The sequence below is a fragment of the Canis lupus genome, chromosome 15 (assembly GCF_003254725.2).
Source record: "Canis lupus dingo isolate Sandy chromosome 15, ASM325472v2, whole genome shotgun sequence".
In the NCBI taxonomy this organism is placed as follows: Eukaryota; Metazoa; Chordata; class Mammalia; order Carnivora; family Canidae; genus Canis; species Canis lupus.
In genome coordinates, this window is record NC_064257.1 from 29,680,794 (window position 1) to 29,700,279 (window position 19,486).

General features: G+C 39.7%; 1 protein-coding gene across 6 annotated transcripts in view; it reads right to left on the minus strand.

Annotated features, from left to right (window-relative positions):
• Positions 1-19,486, minus strand: part of KITLG (KIT ligand) — an 85,526-nt gene that overhangs the window by 48,617 nt on the left and 17,423 nt on the right. For all 6 annotated transcript variants that reach the window (XM_025439001.3, XM_025439000.3, XM_049093885.1 and 3 more), the window contains exon 2: positions 3,254-3,367. In XM_025439001.3, the coding sequence (XP_025294786.1) occupies positions 3,254-3,367 (114 nt within the window). The remainder of the gene's footprint in view (positions 1-3,253; positions 3,368-19,486) is intronic.

Consider the following 19,486-nt stretch of genomic DNA (forward strand, 5'->3'; position numbering starts at 1 on the left):
AGAAAGGTAAATACTTAATGTCAAAAACCTGGGATTTAAATTCAGGTCTACCAAATCCCAAAATCCATTCCTTAACCAACATATTGGCAGAGGTTGCTGCTATGTTGTAACAGGAAATCTTTTAAATGGCATCCATGTATGTGTTGTTACTGTGGTATTAATGATATACATTCATATTTTTATGGAGATGATTTATCTCCCAAACTAGATTATGAACATTTTGAGGTCAGGGATTATTTTTCTATTTCCTACTCTCTGAAATATGGGTTGTGAATTATATAAGTCTTTATTTAATTAGGAGTTATCTGAGTCCTATTTTATTTTCTCACAACCCTGAGATCATGACCTGAGCCCAGGACCAAGATTTGGATGCTTAACCAACTGAGCCACAAAGGCACCAAGTCCCATCTTTTATTAACTTGATTTTTTTTTTTAATAATCCAAACTAAAGATACTAATTTCACTAGATCAACTCTTGAAATTAAAAAATTTCCCTGAGTCAGTTGCTGGAAGGGAGAAAAAAACCCAAAACAAAACAAAAAAACAAAACCACCCTCTTTCTTTCAGCCTAATGATTTCACATTTGCCCTTGGGGTGAGAAATTATCTTTTAGTGTCAATATTATTAAATATCTCTTTTCTAAGCTCTTCTTCCTCAGTAATGCTTCTTGGCATTTTTCACTATATCAGCTGATAGGTAACAGACTGAAAATAAGCAGGTGGTTTAAAGACAAAGATGGAAAATATTGGAAGGTGTCTGTAATACCTACTTATGCCACTTGAAAATACTGGTTTGACATTCCACAGGACGTAGTGTTCATTAAGTAGTATTTGTTAAACACTTAGCAAGTAATAATGCATTTAAGTCATTTTTCTTAAATACTGTATTAATTTTTGGATATTCTTGGCCTGTGGTCAAATACACCATCATCTTTGAACTATGATTCACTGCCAATATACTTGACATTTGTTCCTTAGGACTACTGCAGAATCTCCACTGTTCATCCTCAGCTCCACAGTTATACCAGCAGCCCCATGAGAGCTGCAATTTCCCAGTTGTGACCTACTTTAAGCATATTTTTGAGATTCATGTTAATCTAACATCCATATAAATTTATGTAACATAGATAAAGCTAGTCAAAATAAGAATTGGGACTAAATTAGGATCAAGACACTTTGGTCTCCAAATTTTGACTGAACAGACTGTCTAGAGGAGTAATTCTTACATCTCCTTTCAGAAATTTCTTTAAAATGTAGATGCCCAGAGCCCTTCCTCAGGCCTATCATTATAACAGTTTCTTAGTGTATAGCCCAGACACCTGTTAGTTGAATAAGCACCACAGATGATCATGATGCTTACCACAGTGAGGCACCTCAGGTCTTCAATCACTGAACAAAGGAGTCATTCAAAGCATTTAAGGAGTGCTTTCTACCAATATAAAATTAGAATATAAGCACAGATTTTTTTTAGTATAGTTTCTTGGGTCATAAATTAATAAGCAACTTGAGGAAGAGGTCCATGCTTTATGGTCTTTTAAAAAAACAAAAACAAACAAAAAACAAAACAGGGGCCACTGGGTAGCTCAGTTGGTTGAGCATTCAACTCTCTGTTCCAGCTCAGGTCATGATCTCAGAGTTGTGAGATCAAGCCCTGCATCGGGCTCTGTGCTTAGTGTGGAGTCTACTTGAGGTTCTCTGGCTCTCCCTCTGTCCCTCCCCATGCTTGTGCTGGCTCTCCCTCACTCTAAATAAAATCTTTAAAAAACAAATGAAAACTTCCTTTACCTCATCCCTAATACCTAGTTGGGCATATAGTAGTATGTAGTAGGCAAATGCTACATTGTTCTAATCATCAGCCTCTCAAATAAAACACTAATAACTTTTTTTTTTTTAACATTGATATATCTTCAGGTACTGCATCAGAGAATATTTTTTAAGCGTGGACCCTCTGGGCATCATTCTAAGGAATCCGTGTGTGTGTGTGTGTTACTAACTACATTGAGGCTGGGGCGCCTGGGTGGTTCAGTGGTTAAGCATCTGCCTTCAGCCCAGGGTGTGATCCTGGAGACCCAGGATCAAGTCCCGCATCGGGCTCCCTGCATGGAGCCTGCTTCTCCCTCTGCCTGTGTCTCTGCCTCTCTCTCTCTCTCTCTCTCCCTCTCTCTCTCTCTCTGTCTCTCTCATGAATAAATACATAAAATCTTAAAACAAAACAAAACAAAAACTATATTGAGGCTGAGCCAGAAAGACTCTGACCATAGCATTAAACTTCTGTTTTGAAGTTTGGCTGTAAACTCCAAATAAAACATAAACTGGAAAACGTATATCAAGAGTAGGGAAGACAAGTATCTCGACAAATGTAATTGAAGTATCTCAACAAATATCATTTTCTTTCTTTTCTCCATATCCCAACCCTTATTTCTTCCCTACTCTCGTATCATCTCTGTTCTCTAGAGAGTTTGCAAATAATGGAATGCCACTTGGCTACTTTGAACCAGGCGCTTACAAAAATGCTTCTCAAAGTTTGCTCATCCTGAAATCACACGTCATAACTCAAATGGGCATGTAAAATCTCCCCTAGACCAGAAGAGCTAGGAAGAATGCATATTAGATGCTGTATTATCTCCCTCTCCGTGTTAATGCATTTTAAGGGAATCATGACATGAAGCTAGCTGAGACCAAGGGGCACTGCGGGGCAAAATGGCTTTGGCTGAGGCAAGAGTTCCAATGTAACACATGGGGGAGATGAGTCTGTTTAACATTTGGGTAACACATCACTCCTCCAGCTATGTTCATACACACCCACATGTGACGGGGTCTTCATGCTACTGGAAAAGGGAGAATGGCCACCTCAGATCTTTTTTGTTAGGCTTGTTAGAGAAGAGTAGAAAGGCATAGGGAGGGGAAATAAGACACACTGAGAAACCCAATAAAGAGATAATGGGGAACAAGCTAGTGCTGCCACATCAGCACACAGAGAACTCTCCAGTGTCCTTCACTGTCTGTAAAGGAGATGAAAAAAATGAGCAAAGAAACAAAGTCACTGCAGTGATGTACCAGTTTTACAGATTCTCCATAATCTTAAATGTCTCCCTACCTGCTCTCTCTAAACCCTTTAGAGTAACTCATTGATTTCTTTCCTTGTCTTAGAAAAATACTAACTTGTAACAAGAAAAAAAAAAAATGAAACCTTTTTCAAAATCCACAAGAAAAAAAAAAAAAAAATCACAGCCTTGAAGGCATTCCTTACTTACCAATTTTGTAACGTCCTTCACATCATCAGTCACACGTTTCCCGCAGATCCCTTTAGTTTTGACCAGAGGATTAAATAGGAGCAGCTGAAGATAAATGCAAGTGATAATCCAAGTCTAAATGAAAACAGAAAAATTGCTGGTGATGATGGGTTAAAATCCATGAACACTTTACTCCATCTTAGACCTTAACGTGGAAAGACAATCTACATTAAAAAAAAAAAAAATGCTACTGGCTTAAATACAATTAAATGCTAAATAACTGAAGTATGCTTACCAAGTTTTTTTTTTAAATTGTCAATTAAAATGTGGTTTGGATTTTTCATTTCTATGACATTATTAACTTTTGTCAAAAGCTTTCTAAAACCAATTTCCTAATGGTAATTTAGGATCGAACGTGCAGCAACATCTACCACTTAAGGTGTTTTCTAAAAACTAGGAATGTATAAAATTCCTACCTTAAGGCACCAAATAAAAGTTTCTATACTTTAAGTGTAGACTGTTTGGCAAGTAGCAGCAGACCTGAGCAGCGCTTTAAATCCAATAGTGTATGACAGTACACCGAAGTGAGGCAGAGAGATGTATTTTTAGATCTAGGCAGAATTTAACCTCATTTATGAGACATCAAAAGAATCATTGTTTTTAATCATAGCTTTTTAACCATTTACTATGGAAAAACATTTTCTTAGTGAATAAAAAGACATTCTTGTAATCACACAAACACACACACACACACATATACACACGTGGTTACACATACCTCTCCTTGAAAATAACACAACTGTGTTTTATAGTTACTTTATGTAGGACTTATTTTTTATTATACTATATTTTAGGTTTTTAAGAAATTTGGCACCCTATTCTCTTTTTTTGTTTAAGTATCTTTATAGCCCGTAACATGGCACCTTGCATATTAAAAGTTCTCAGTATTTGCTGGATGAATCTGTGATGAAGGTCTAATGCTTCAAATTCAAATCCATTTTATTGAGCAGATATTATGAGACAGGGACTGTGCCAGCCACTAGAGAAATAAAGCTGATGAAGGTGCCCTTGCAACTCAGAGGCAGGTACACAAATAATATGCACGCTCTGTGACAAATGCTTTGGGAACACAAAGGAAGAAACAACCAATTAACCATAAGAAGGAGAACCCTTGGCAGGAAGATGATGCCAAGAAAAGCCAGAGAGAAAATGTGACTCTAGATGGCTTTTGGAGGACAAGGAAGATTTTTTAAGAGTTGACAAGGAAGGGATGAGTATTCCAGGAAAAATAAACAGCATGAGCAAAGGCATGGAGATGTGAAGATAATTTTAAAACGCAAGAGTTCCTTTATGAGTTAACATTCGTCTATGGCATCTTAAAATGACACAACATCCATCTGCACATGGCTAGAAATCTTTCCTATTTATGTAGCTGCCATGTATTTAAAAAAAGAAAACTGGGATTATTTTCCACTAATACCTGCATGCTACCTAGATATTACACTGGACCAAATGATGATTATCATTTACTGAAATTTCTGAGATTACAAGGCTACCTACATAGATAATAATAGCTTATAAACAAAATTTAAACCTTTTTATTGTTTGATGAATGTGATTTAATTTTAGTAATAATCCCGTTTAAGTTTGATTAAGGCTCCTTTGAGTCCTGTGGGGTCACACTCTTCATAGCACGGTCTCCTCTGGAGCAAAATGAAGACTGAATTGTGCAAAGTCTTTCTGAGAAGCAACCAGGATGTTCTGCATAGGTGGATAAATAAATTGTGGTATACTGGACCATGGACTATTATTCAGCACTAAAAAGAAATGAGCTATCAAGCTATGAAAAGCCCTGGAGGAAGCTTCAATGAAAGAAGCCAATCCAAAAAGGCTACATACTCTATGTACAATCCCAACTATTATGACATTCTGCATAAGGCAAAACTGCGGAAACAGTAAGATCAGCGGTTACCAGAGGTTGTAGGGTGAGGGATGAATAAGTGGAATAGGGGAGTTTTCTCTTAAGATTTTATTTATTTATTCATGAGAGAAAGAGAGAGAGAGGCAGAGACACAGGCAGAGGGAGAAGCAGGCCCCTGTGAGGAGCCTGATGCGGGACTTGATCCCAGGACCCCGGGATCACATTCTGAGATAAAGGCAGACGCTCAAACACTGAGCTACCCAGGCACGCCAACAAAAGATTTTAAGGGCAGTGAAAATACTCTATAATACTCTAATCGTAGATACATGTCATTATACATTTGTCCAAACTCACAGAATGTACAAGTCCTAGTGTAAACAATGGACTTTGGATGATTAAGATGTGTCACTGTAGGCTATTCAATTCTAACAAATCTACATAACTCAGCACACATGTAGGGGCAGGAAGCATAGGAGGAATCTGAACTTTCTTCTCAATTTTGTTGTGAACGTACAACTGTTAAAAAAAGTCTTTAAAAAAATCACTTTGATTGCTGTGCTGAGAACAAACTTTACGGGAGCAATAGGTAGAAACAGGGGCTCTTGTTATAATCCGAGCAAGAAAGGGTTATAGCAATGCACTCACTGACCATGGGTGGTTAGATTCTGGAAGTCTCCTGCAGGCTCAGCCAATAAGATTTCCTGACAGCTGGAGTGTGATTTTGAAAGAGTCAAAGGTTACTCCAAGGATTTGGGCTTGAGCAAATGGAAGGATGGTGTTGCCATCAACTGATATGGGGAAGGCTGAGGGTAGAGAAGGCCTGGAGGGGGAGATCAGGACTCAAATTTGGAGTGTGCTAAGTTTGAAATGTCTCTGAGGTATTTTAGTGATGATACTAGGTCAGGATATTTGAATCTGGATTTAGAAGGGAAGTTTGGGCTGGATATATAAATGATAGCCCTTGATGTATAAATGGAATTTTAAGCAAAAGAGTAGATGGACCTATCAAGGGAGTGAATACGCACAGAAAAAAGAACAAAGAATTGAATCCTACGGTGCTCTAACTGTAAGAGGTCTGGCGGAAGATTCAGAACTCACAAAAGAGCTCGGGAGCTTGAGAGAGAAGCCAAAGGAGTTGGAGGAAGCCAAGCTTAAAAAAAGAAAAATTACCTGGAGGAGGAGGTCAAACATTGTCAAATACACCTAATGGGTCACGTAAGAGGAGAACTGACCACTGTATTGGGAAGAACACAGGTCACTGGTGACACTAGCAAGGACATTTTTACTGAAGCAGTTATGGGAAAAAGCCAGTCTGGAGTGGGTTTAAGAGAATGTGAGAGAGTAATTGGAAACAGTGAATGGAGACAGCTCTTTTAAAGAGCTGTCCTTCAAAGGGGAGCAAATAAACTAACTAAATAAAAACAAAGCGGGGTAGCAGGTGGCAAGGCCTTGGGGGGAGGGAAGAGTTCTCTCTGTAAGATCGGCAGAAACACCAGGCTGTCCGTATGGATTATGCAGCAGGAGGGGGCACGGGTGATGTGGAGCAGAAGAGAGGGAGCCTCTTGAGCAATGTCCTTGAAAAGGCAGGAAGCCATGAGATCCAGCTCTCAATCACAGGGCCTGGCTCTAAATAAGAGTATGTATGGTTCGGCAGTACTATCCAGACAACTTGTCCAAAAATGCTGAGTGCAGATGCTGGTGGTTTTTCTTTTTCTTTTTTTTTTTTTTTTTTAATTTTATTTATTTACTCATGAGAGACACATACACAGAGAGGCAAAGACACAGGCAGAGGGAGCAGGCTCCATGCAGGGAGCCCAATGTGGGACTCGATCCTGGGACTCCAGGATCACACCCTGGGCCGAAGGCAGGCACTTAAACCGCTGAGCCACCCGGGGATCCCCCGGTTTTTCAACACAGTGAGCAGCAGCTACTATTTACTGAGCATGTATTATGTACCAAACATTGTCTGTATCTTATCACAAACAAACTTTAAATTTCATATATCTGAATTTTAAAGATGAAGAAATTGAGCTACAGAGAGATCTGGTGACTTCTAAGTGCTAAAAACCAGATAGGTCCTGTCCTAAATATGTCCTAAGCCCTGTCCTCTTCACAACCCCATACTATCACAGCGTTCTCACAAAGCCATCAGATTACTGAAGAGGGCTCCAAATGGCATATCTCTAAAACTTTAATGATTTTTCAAATATCAAGCATCTGGAGACAAGTATGTTCCATAATCCATGCCACAGTGGAATATTCTACATTTTTCAGATTACCATAATTTTTAATATATGTTCTATCACAGTTTTAAAAAATATTCTAATACAGAATTCTATAAGAACTGCTAAATAATCTCACCAGCGTACCCTCAATATATTTTTTCTGTGCATCAGCTATATACAAATACCTGTAAAGATGGGATTTTGCTCATTTTATAAGAATCTATTTGGTCAGGGCTAAAATTATATCTGTTAATATATTCACACATCTGACAAACTTCTATTTCTGGAAGCACTTTATTTATTTTTAAAGAGTTTATTTATTTATTCATAGAGACACAGAGAGAGAGAGAGAGGCAGAGACACAAGCAGAGAGAGAAGCAGGCTCCATGGAGGGAGCCGGATGTGGGACTCATCCCTGGTCTCCAGGATCACACCCCAGGCTGCAGGCGGCGCTAAACCGCTGCGCCACAGGGGCTGCCCAAGCACTTTGTTTTAAAGCTGTTAAATAAACTTGTAATTTAATTTTGTATATACTTAACTAGTAGTATGGAATATTCACCTTTCGTAAAATTCAACAATTCACTCTGGCATAACTAAACACTAGAACAGAGGAGCAGTCATGGGATAATGTCCTTCATCAGTATTCTTGTGAGGGGGCTGAAATGCAGAGCTTACTTCTTTCTTTATATGGAGAAGTAATTTTCCAGTACTATTCTATGTAGATTATAGACATTTTTTTAATATATAGTGCAAACATTTCCTTTATTTCTTAACAGTGGGTAGAAGTATTAAACCTTATTTTTTTTTTGATTCAGGTTCATCAAATAAAAGACTAAGTGAAATAAGCCAGACATAAATATTGTATGATTTCACATGAGGAATCTTAAAAAAAATTAAAAAGAAAAGTCAAATTCATGGTAACAGAGTAGAATAGAGTGGTGGTTATTAGAGGCTGGGGAAGATCTAGTTCAAAGGGTACAAACTTTCAGTTATAAGATGAAGAAATTCTGCAGGCTTTATGTACAACACAGCTATTATAGTTAATAAGATATTATATACTTGAAATCTGTTGAGATCTCAAGTGTTCTCACACACAGAAAAAGGGTAACTGTGAGGTGATAGATTGCAGTCATTTCGTGATGCAATTTCAAATATCTCATTATATACCTTAAATATATATGATTTTTATTTATCAGTCAAACCTCAATAACGGTGAGGGAAAGACAGCATTTTGAGCATGTAGTTGTGACTGTCTTCTTCTAAGTGGCTCCAAATTGCTGTACTTGTTTGAAAGTCTGTTTTTAAGATTTTATTTTAGTTTTTGTCATTTGGTTTCTCAGTTTACCTGTTTGTCCTGGACTGTCAGGTCATTACTTGCAACATATTTTCCTGTCAGGATGCCCATTTCTAGCCTACTGTAGTCTCAATGGCAACACACAACACATGGCCCACAGCAGTGCCTATGGTAGGCAGAGTAAGGGTGAAAAGAGAAACACACCCTAATTCTTGGAACTTGTGCATTTTTTCCTTGTATGGAAGAATAGACTTTACAGATGTGACTTACCTAAGGACCCCAAGGTTGAGAGACTGCCCTGGGTTCTCTGGGTCCAACAGAATCCTACAAATAGAACCTTTTCCAGCTCTGGCTAGAGAAATGCAATAAAGGAAGAAGAGTAAGATGTGACATGAAAAGGACTTTACTTGCCATTCCTGGAAAGGGGGCAGGAGTCAAGGAATGCTAGTGTTCTAGAAGCTGAAAAAGGCAAAGATCAAAGTCTACCTCAGAGCCTTCAGGAAGGAACACAGTCCCAAGGACACCTTGATTTTAGCTCAGTAAGCCTACCAACTTTGGATTCCTGAATCCCCAAAAGCCGTGACATAATAAATTTGTATTATTTTAAGTCACTAAGTCTGTGGTAATTTGTTACAACAACAATAGAAATTTCAGAGCTCAAGAAACTTTTGAATGAATTAATGCATGAATGGCATAGTGTTGTGATGTCTAAGCTTTCCTGGTAAGGGAAAGAAACTGCCCCTATCAGTATTTGGGCCCCCAACCCCTGCTTTAAGCAAAGCAGCTCAGCTCTTTTTCTGTTTTATTTGTTCATGCTTCTGGGTACGATTTTATTTGAACAAAGGTTTCCAAGGGCAAGAAAGAAAGAAAGAAGAAACACATGCTTTTGAAAACTGGCAGTGTGATGGCAGAGAGTAGAACACGGATCCAGGAAACCTCTGAGCCCCTTACCATGTGACCTCAAACAAGCCAATTAATCCTTCTAAGTATCTGCTTATCAGTCTATAAGATGAGAATTAAGAATAATTTTTGCCTTACCCATTTCATAGAGCAATGGTGAGAATCAAATGAAAACCTTTCAAACTACAGGTGCTGTGCAATTATTTGCTGTGCGGTTCATAGGTTTTGGATCATCTAGGAGACCAGGGAAACAAGGACTTTAAACTGAATAAAATAGAGACAAGGACTTTATAGAGTCAATCTTCCATGAACAAAGGAGTATGACCTTTAGTGCATGGATATTCTGATACCGACTTTAGGTTCAGAAACCGTTTTTCAATTTATTTATTTCTTAGTTCTCAACTGTATTAGAGTAGCTTCAGATAACAACTGATTTCCAATTAAGTGAGTTATTTCCATATATCACTGAAATATTTATCTCTTTTTCCACCCCTCTCTTCCTCCTACCCTGATTTCTGGAAACTCCAACAAGGGTAATACGGGTGCCTAAATGTGTGTGTGTGTTGGGGGGGGGGGGGGAGGTGCACGCACACACACCCTATCAGAGATAGAATGCTGAAGCAAAATGTCCCTGTGTTTGTGACTTCTGCTCTAAAATGTATCTTTTCTGTTTGGGCAATCATCTCACTGTCTCTTTCTGTAACATTCTCTGCTTCTGCTTATGACATTTTTCTTTGGCTACTTTGTTTTAGCATTGTACAACTTTTCTCTCTAGGTCACGCTCATTGTGTGATAACCTCTCATTTCATGATAACCTTTCATTGCACAGACACGCTGAACTAATCTCGTTGTCGGCAGTTCTAGATTTTTTATTTAGAGGCATGCGTCAAAAGTGTCCCCCACATACTCCCCAAATCACACAAAATTCTAATAACCCTTTCACTGCTACAAGTTGCCTTTACCTTATGTGATGAAAAGAAAAAAAGAAATCTGTATGTGCTTTTAGAACGAAGCCATACATCAGAAATAGTTTTGGTAGAGCAAAGAATAGTGACTAACATTCATAGCCCATTGTGAGTGACAGATATAGCAGATCTTTTTCTGGGAGGTTTAAACAGTGGCAGATAGTACTGAAAAGATTCTTGGAAGAAGAGGGGGAAAATTACAGGAAGATGAGGCTGGAGACCCTGAAAGGCCAAGGTCTTAGCGGTGTCTCACTTTTGTGGAGAGCCAGGCTCAGCAGATATCACTGGACTATTTATGCAATCATCAATTCTTTCTGAACATAAGAACCTTCCTTATAATAAAAAGCCACATGCCAGGAAAAGAAGCTGCAAAAGTCCCCTAAAGCAAACTATTTACTTGATCTGAACATGTGTTATAACACAGAAGTTGCTTTGCAGACTTCTTTCCTTTAGTAGAAACTGACATGCATGCAGCCCAAGAACATCAGGGGAACAGATGTTGTTTGAAAAAAATCAGAAGATTTCAAGCTTCTAAACTTGAAGGAAAAACAACAACAAAAACCCCCAAACTTCCCTATGAACTTTAGAAGTGATTTTAAAATAAGCGTTGCCAGGGCCCACATTACACACTTCCCAAAATCGAAAAGGTAGTAGAGTCTGGGTAGCTCATTCTCTTTATGCAAGACCTACAAAATGGTATTAGGTCTGCCCTGAACAAAACAGCAGCTGCTGCCAAAAACAACATTCATCTTCTCTTTAATCTTGAATGCCAGCTAGCGAAGCAGGCAGTTCCCTTGTAGCCTAAATGTGCTTTGGAAGCAGGCCAACTGGCTTAGCTACCCAGAGCCAGGAAAGCAAGTTACCAAGATACAGGTATAGTAATTAGTCCTGAGTTCAGGTCTTTTGAGGTCACATGAACAATATCCTTCAAAAATAATCTTAATGTAAACCAACAACAGATTCTGGTTCAGTGAATAACCATTTAGTTCTGGGTGACTTCTTCCTTCAGATTATTAATTTAAAAAATATACCGTTAGACATTATATACAGAAAATACATAATTTTCCTATATAGACTCAAGTTCTTCACTAGTGATTGTCCAGTAAGCTCAAAGGGGCAAAAGAAACACTCAATAGTAAGTTTGGGAAAAAAACAAGTCTGCTACCAGGAAAGTGGATGTTAACTGGATAGCTACGTGCAACTCAAACCAGCGTCAAGTCCAAATTGGTATACTAAAATCATGTGAAGATACACTTCCACATCTCTCCATGTAGATCCTTTTGTGAAAAAGTGAGAGTATCCTAAAATATGGATGATCTGTAAAATGTGTGAATAGGCTCTACTAACAAAAACTGAACATCTAGATATGACTTGTTTAATATAAAAAGATAGGCAATGGCTTTAATATAAACAAGGAATTTAAGGATTTCAATATATTCAATTTATGGGGGAAAAATGAGAAAAAATGACTCTTGACGGTCAGTCCTTACTCTAAATGTAAACACTAGGTACAGGGACAATGACTCACATATATTGACTTCTAAGGTCCAACCAGATTTTGTACCCACCAACCAGATTTTGCAGGTGAGTAAAACATGCTTCAGTGAGATTAAGTAACTTGTTTATGGACACTCTGCTAGTAAATCCCTGGGCTGGGTTTAAACCAGGACCTACATTATGTTAAGAACAAAAATACCGAGGGGGATCCCTGGGTGGCTCAGCAGTTTAGTGCCTGCCTTTGGCTCAGGGCATGATCCTGGAGTCCCAGGATTGAGTCCTGCATCAGGCTCCCTTTATGGAGCCTGCCTCTCTGCCTCTGTGTGTGTGTCCCATGAATAAATAAATAAATCTTAAAAAAATAAAAAAAGAACAAAAATACTGGGTTAGTCAGATAATAAAACAGATTTCATTTATATTTCATGAACTACTTAATTTTATTTATAATACCTATGCAGTGGGTGACATAGAGGACCATGTAGCTGAATCAGTTTTTGATTGAAGTCACAGTGTCAAATTATTACTATTACTAAACAAGGAATTCAGGTAAATCAAGTTATACTTTGGGGGGAGCAAATAAAGTGTGAACGGCTCCTTTTGATAAAAACAAAATTGAGTGCTTTCAGACTTTTTTTTAAAGACTTTATTTATTCATTAGAGGCACAGAGAGAGAGAGGCAGAGAGAGAGGCAGAGGGAGAAGCAGACTCCCTATGGGGAGCCCAATCGGGACTTGATCCGAGGACCCCAGGATCATTACCTGAGTTGAACGCAGATGCTCAACCACTGAGTCACCCAGGTGGCCTGAGTGCTTTCAGACTTCTAAGAGCTGCCCACTCATTTAACAAACATATATGGAACACCTGATAAGTATATAAGATAAAGACAAAGAAGATATTGACTTTGGTGTCTGCTAGGGAACACAGCAGGGAGACAGGCTGAGAGGGGAGGGGTCCAGGAGGGACAGCTCAACCTGACTTTGGGGAGGGCGGTGGGTGTTGAAGGAGGGGCTCAGAGATAGCTCCTGGGAGTTGAATTGTTCTTCAACTGTGAATAGCAGGCAGCCAGAAGCAGGGGTGAAGAGCCCTGACAGAAGAAGTAGCAGGTGCTCATGCAAGGGAGAAAACAAAGCATTTTCACAGAACTTCACATTGATGATCCAACTAGAAAAGAGTTCCAAGGAATAAACAGTAAAACAGACAAGGCTAGAGAGCTGGGCAGAGGTCCTCCCAATCTTGACAACTGATTTGGATTTTATCTTAGAGACATGGGTAGCTCCAGGAGGACTTTAAGCAGGGGAGTATCAAGATCAGATTTATTTTTGAAAGGCTTATCAGGCATCATAATGAAGCATAGATTGGGGGGGGGGGGGTGGCTTAGAGGCCACTGAAATCATCAACCAGGGCAGAGGCAGTGGGAGTTGAGAGAAATGGATAAGTTCAAGAGGATATGGAAGTAGAATGGGACTCGAGTGACTGACAAAGTGTGTAGGGCAAAAAGGGGAGGAATCACAAATGACCCTCTAGCATCGAGTTAGGCGACTGAGTAAAAGGCAGTGCTATTCTCTGATATGTAAGAGAAGTAGAGGCTGGAGATGGGAAGTTATCACCAAAAACCCTAGAGGACAGATCCCGCATCTAAGGAGGAGAAAGAACCATCTGTCTAGGAGATGAGAAGGAGAAGCCAAGCACATGAAGGGCACATCAGGTGGTGACTGTGGATCTGCAACCACTGTAAAAAGAATGCACGAAAGGGTAAGTGTGAGCAATAAAATAAGCACTGAAAGATATGAACCTGATGGTTGCAGAAAAATGCTTCACAAGTGGCACCTAGCTGGCTCAGTCAGTTGAGTGTCTGCCATCAGCTCCCATCGTGATCCTGGAGTCCCAGGATCAAGCCCCACCTCGGGCTCCCTGCTATGCAGGGAGTCTGCTTCTCCCTCTGCCCCTCACACCTTGCTTGTACTCTCTCTCTCAAATAAATAAATAAGATCTTTAAAAAAAACTCATGGATTTGATGCTGACAAGGATAGTTTCTGTGGGACTGATAAAACTAGGAGTCAACCCGCAGTGGACTCATGGATAAATGAGTATGGGAAATTTTAAGGGTATACTAGAACAGCTTGAAAAGGAAGGAGAGCAAGCAATCTGGAAAGGCAAGGGGTTAACTTTGGTCTTGGTAGAAAAGGCGGCAGCTCAAAAACAGTGGAGCTAAAATGATAAACATGGTCTTCCTCTTTCTTAGATGGTCTGTGCCTGGGAACAACTCACCTGTGGTTAATGGAAGCCAGGTGAGCTCAGAGGCTTTGCCACTATGTGAAAATCCATGTGAAGAATTACCTTAGGCTAGAATCTAGGGCCTAGGTATTCAAAATTTGTTATTACTATTTTTATAATAGACACATACACGACAGAAGACACTACTCCAGCAGTAGACATTATTTCATTAGAAACACTGGTAATAGATGTTATTAGCTCTTCATAAATATAGGTCTTCAGCAGTTATATAAAAACACAGGGAGAGAATTCCCTAAACAGGATAATCCACTGTACTTTAGGGAGATGCTAGCTGATGACTAATTCTAATCAATTTTATGAGGATGATATGTAATAAACTGAACTACTCTAGAAAACTGCTGGCTGCTAGTTTAACGTTGAACCTAGATTTACATATTTGTTGCTAATTCTTTTTGCGATAAGTATGTATTTTCATAGAAATAAGAGACGGGCCCCCAAAACTGGCCAAAGTATAGGAACATCGAAAAAAAAAATTCACAACAGTTTTGAAATGCACATATCCACATTCAGTACTCCATGGGCACTGGTTCTTTCTAGATGGCGTTGTTCACTATTATGTCAATTAGTTGCTCTTATATTTAAACCACAATAAGCACGCTAAGCATTGCAGCTTTCAAAAAACAAAAACAAAAACAGCTACAAAAACATAAATTGTAATTTATACTTTTTCAACTATGTGACTCACTTAGTCATGTAAATCAAAAGTGTGGTCTCATGTAAATCAAAGTGTGTGGTCTCATGTAAATCAAAAGCTCTGCAATTTTGCAAAATCCATAAAATCTTGTATACTCCGAACAATGGAAAATGAATGTAGGTTCCAGTTGCTATCCAATCCCATGTGCTGAATCTGGACTGAAGGACTGAATTTCCTAGAACTTGTGGTTTTTGTTCTCCTATGGTTGCTATTAAACATGCTCAGATGTCTTGTCAGATCAGCTACCAGGAGTCTGACAAGTTCGGTCTCTCAGGGCCTTTTAAGTTTTAAGAAAACTTAATCTGAGGAAGCAAGCTCAGGAAATCTCCAAAGTTTTTTTTCCCCACCTAAGCTTTTTTTTTTACTACATTAAAATAAACTAAATCTTCATACTCTGCTTTAACTGCTTCCAAACAGCATCAAAACCAGTGGGGGCATGGCTCAAAGAACACTCACAATCTTGATCATTTTCTCCATCACGTCAAATGAAAAGCCTGATTTGCAAAGGTCACAGCAAAAAGCATTCCTGATTACTCAATGTATGCTGGACACACCAACTGCATTTGGTTGAGCTGAATAAATTTGAAATGTTCTCTCCTTTCACTGAAGGTGCTCTAACTGAAACAAGAAGCGTCAGCTGTTTTACCTTTAGAGGAAAGTATAATTATCTGAAGGTGTTTACTAAGGTTGCAGATTCCTGAGCGTCATACAGAATCTTAATTTCTAAGGATGCATCATTTCAGGAATATATACTTTTAACAAGCTCTCCATGTGATTTCCTGGTATTCTCTAAAGTCTGAGACATGCTATTTTAGGCTGTACTAACTCAGGGTTACTATATCATTAGGGAAAAGGAAAAGGTCTAAAAAGATATACAAAGTTATATTTGGTTCAAAGGCTACATATTAGATACTCCCAATTTAGAGCAACCCTAAAAAAGAAAAGTGAAATGTAATGAACAGGGTAGAGGATACTGTGGATTGGCTCTCCTAGCATACTCTCCTGCACTGTGGGGGCCGCAAAACTTCTCCTACTCTTTTGCAATTAGCTACAATTGCAGATGTGACTTAGGTTCTGCCACTCAGGCAGGACCCTACAAGACTGTTAGGGGAAGGATTTTCTTGAAAAAGAGCTGGATGTTGGGCATGCATTTTGCTCACACGGACAGTAGTGGGGGCAGAGTCCCTTCAGTCAGCAGCAGTAACAGCTACGGCCTAGCTGTTAACAGTTTTACAGACAGCAATGAACTTAACTGGATTCTAGGTGCCCAAAGTATTCTGGAAGCTCAGCTTCCTCTTCTGGCCTTTCTAGTGGTTTTTATAAGCCATCATATACATTTCATTACACCTCCCCACTTTTGTTTAGCTAGAATGGATTATATCTTATGCAACTAAACCCTAAGCAATACTAGGAGAAAAGAACCCAAATTATTAAGCATTTATTTCTTATAAAGGTTAGTCTAAACTTTCCTTAAGAATCTTCCATTAGTGTTTCAAACTGCAAATTATAAGCATCATTTTAAAATTCAAAAATAAAAAAAGCAATTTTGGCAACCCATGAGAATGTGAATGCCACTCTACCACCTACGGCACAACAAAGCATTTATCTTTGACATGCCCAGGACATGTTTCTTTGGTAACAAGATACTTTTTTTTTTTTTTTTAGATTTTATTTATTTATTCATGAGACAGAGAGAGAGAGAGAGAGAGAGAGAGAGGCAGAGACACAAGCAGAAGGAGAAGCAAGCTCCATGCAGGGAGCCTGATGTGGGACCCCAGGATTACGCCCTGAGCCAAAGGCAGACCTCAACGGCTGAGCCACCCGGGCATCCCAGAACAAGACACTTTTCACTGCAAGTTCATTGTTGATGAAGGAGATGACGCTGAGTGCAGAAAACATCAGCGAAGACATGGATTCAAATCCCAAGTCTGTCACTGACATGCCGTAACCTTGAACCAATTATGTAAGCTCTCTGAGCCTCAGTCTTCTTGTGGGGCTAGCATTTCTTTGGGTTTTTGAAACAAGACAGTGTTATGTCAAGCATCTGCAAGAGGTAGGTGACAGATCATGACATGACTGCCGGTGCTATAGTTATTTTATTACTAATCTTTTAGATGTTGAATTCAAAACTAAAAGTCATACTAATAGCGAAGGTGACATCCCGTGTATGTTCTGTTCCCTGCAGATTGAAGATCAGCACAGGAAGATGATAAAAAGGTTGTGAAACTGCCCCTGGGCTTGCCTTTGGATCAGCTCTCCCAAAGCAGGCAGGCCCATCCTGACCTGGTGTAAAAGTGAGAGTGAATTGTTTGGGCAATGGGTGAATGTTAACCTAAACAGCAGAGTTTCAAAAGTCAACTAGAGCTTCAATGATAATTTCAAGACAGCTTTAGAAAACATTCGTGTTTACTCGTGCACAGAGAGGCAGTGTGGAGTTGGGGCTGGGAGGCAGGGATTCTAAAATCCAACTGCCCACCTCGGAGTCTCTACTCTGCCCCCGACCGGCCTCGTAACCCTTGAAAAGTCACTTCACCTTTCTGTGCTTTAGTTTGCCCACCTGCAACATAGGCCTAATCATAGCACCTACTTCCTAGGCTTGCTGAAGACTAAAAGGAGTTATAGATGGAAAGCAGTTGGGATAGTACCGGACAAACAGCACACCCCCATCGATGCTTCCACGGTTCCTATTATTGCTGTCTTCCCAACCACACTTAGCACAAGCATCCCCACACTTGAAGCATGGTGGTTCAAGCCAAAGCCCTGGGCCCCATCCTTGATTTTTCCTCTTCCCCTATTTCCACATCCAGGCTGTATTGTCCTATTAGTTCTACCACCAGAATAAATCTTGCAACATTCACCTTTCTCTGTCTCCCCCTGTACTGCTATAGCACATGCTCCACGCCTGCCTGGAAGGCCTCGAGGGCCCCTAAATAGCCTTCTTTGCTTTCATGCTTGCTACTTACAATAGTGTGGTCCTCTGGGAATATAAAACAGCACTGGGTGCCTGCTTAAAATCTCTGAATACCTTTCTATTCCATTTATAACAACATGCAAGCTGCAGAACAAGGCCCACCAAGCTCTATGTATTTAATGCAAACTTGCCTACCTCCATGCTCAAATCTTAGCACATGGCCTTCCCTCTCCCCCATACTCCCAACAGCCACACTGGCCCTTTTTTTGTTCCTGAGAACACTTGAAATGTATTCATGCCATAAGCCCTTTGCACTTGCTGCAGAAAGCTTTCTCCCCTTGGGCTCTGCAAAGGCAAGTCCTTCTCATCATTCAGGATTCCGTGAGACTACCACCTGCTCAAAGCAACCTTCCCAGGTGACCTGTCTTAAGTAGCTCCAAACCTCATATCAGTTTTATTCCCACTGACACTTTTCATCAGAAATTATCTTCATTACCCAATTAGTTTACTCCTTTATCACCTGTCCCTGCTGACAAGAATGTCAATGGTGTGAGGATGTGAATTATGTTATTCTGTTATTCACTTTTGCCTCCAGTTCCCTGAGCTGCCCCTCACTCACGGTGCATGCTCCTTCACGTTTGTGGATTGCATGTGGTGCAAACTGTCACTGGAGTGCCCACACAGAGTTCAAATCCTCTTATATAGGACAGACCATGATGGTTACAGTACAAACTTGGCTTTATGAACTGGGGCACAGATGAGCTCTGGATAATGCAGGATTCAATTCTCTGCAGATGGCGTCCATATTCACACAATGGAATTACAACATCACCCACCAGTTTTGCTTATAATTTATCTCCTGCACTCGAGTTTGAGCACTGTAAGGCTGGTACTTTCAGAGCCTCACTGTTTTTCCAGAATGGACACAGCACTGCTGAGCAGAGAAGCCTCTCATAAATATTTTTTAAATGAATGAATACAGGATAAACAGAAGACTTTTACTCATCAGAAGTTGGCCATAAACCATTGTCACACTTTTCCCTCTAGGGTCCAATTACAGCTAAATCCTAACAACAAGTGTGAGTAATGTTGCAACCTTCTCTTAATTACTCGAAATGGGACGTTAGCTACATGCTTTTTGGGTTGAACTTTTAACCATTTTCTCAGTGCCTTTTTAAAAGAAAATTTTTTAAAGATTTTATTTATTTATTCATGAGAGACACAGAGAGAGAGGCAGAGAGACAGAGGGAGAAGCAGAGGGAGAAGCAGGTTCATTGACAGGGAGCCCACTGGGGGACTTGATCCCTGGACCAGGATCATGCCCTGAGCTAAAGGCAGACACTTAACCACCCAGGCATCCCTTCTCTGTGCCTTTAAATACTTCTCTGGCTCCATGAAAATGGTAAATCAGAATATAAAACCAAGGATAGACTATAAGCTCCATGAAGCACAGCAACAAGGTAATCTTTTTTCCTTTTTTCACTATTATATTCCTAGTTCTTCCCAAAGCGCTGGTTGACTTACTAGTCATCGCTACTAAAGCAAGCAAACA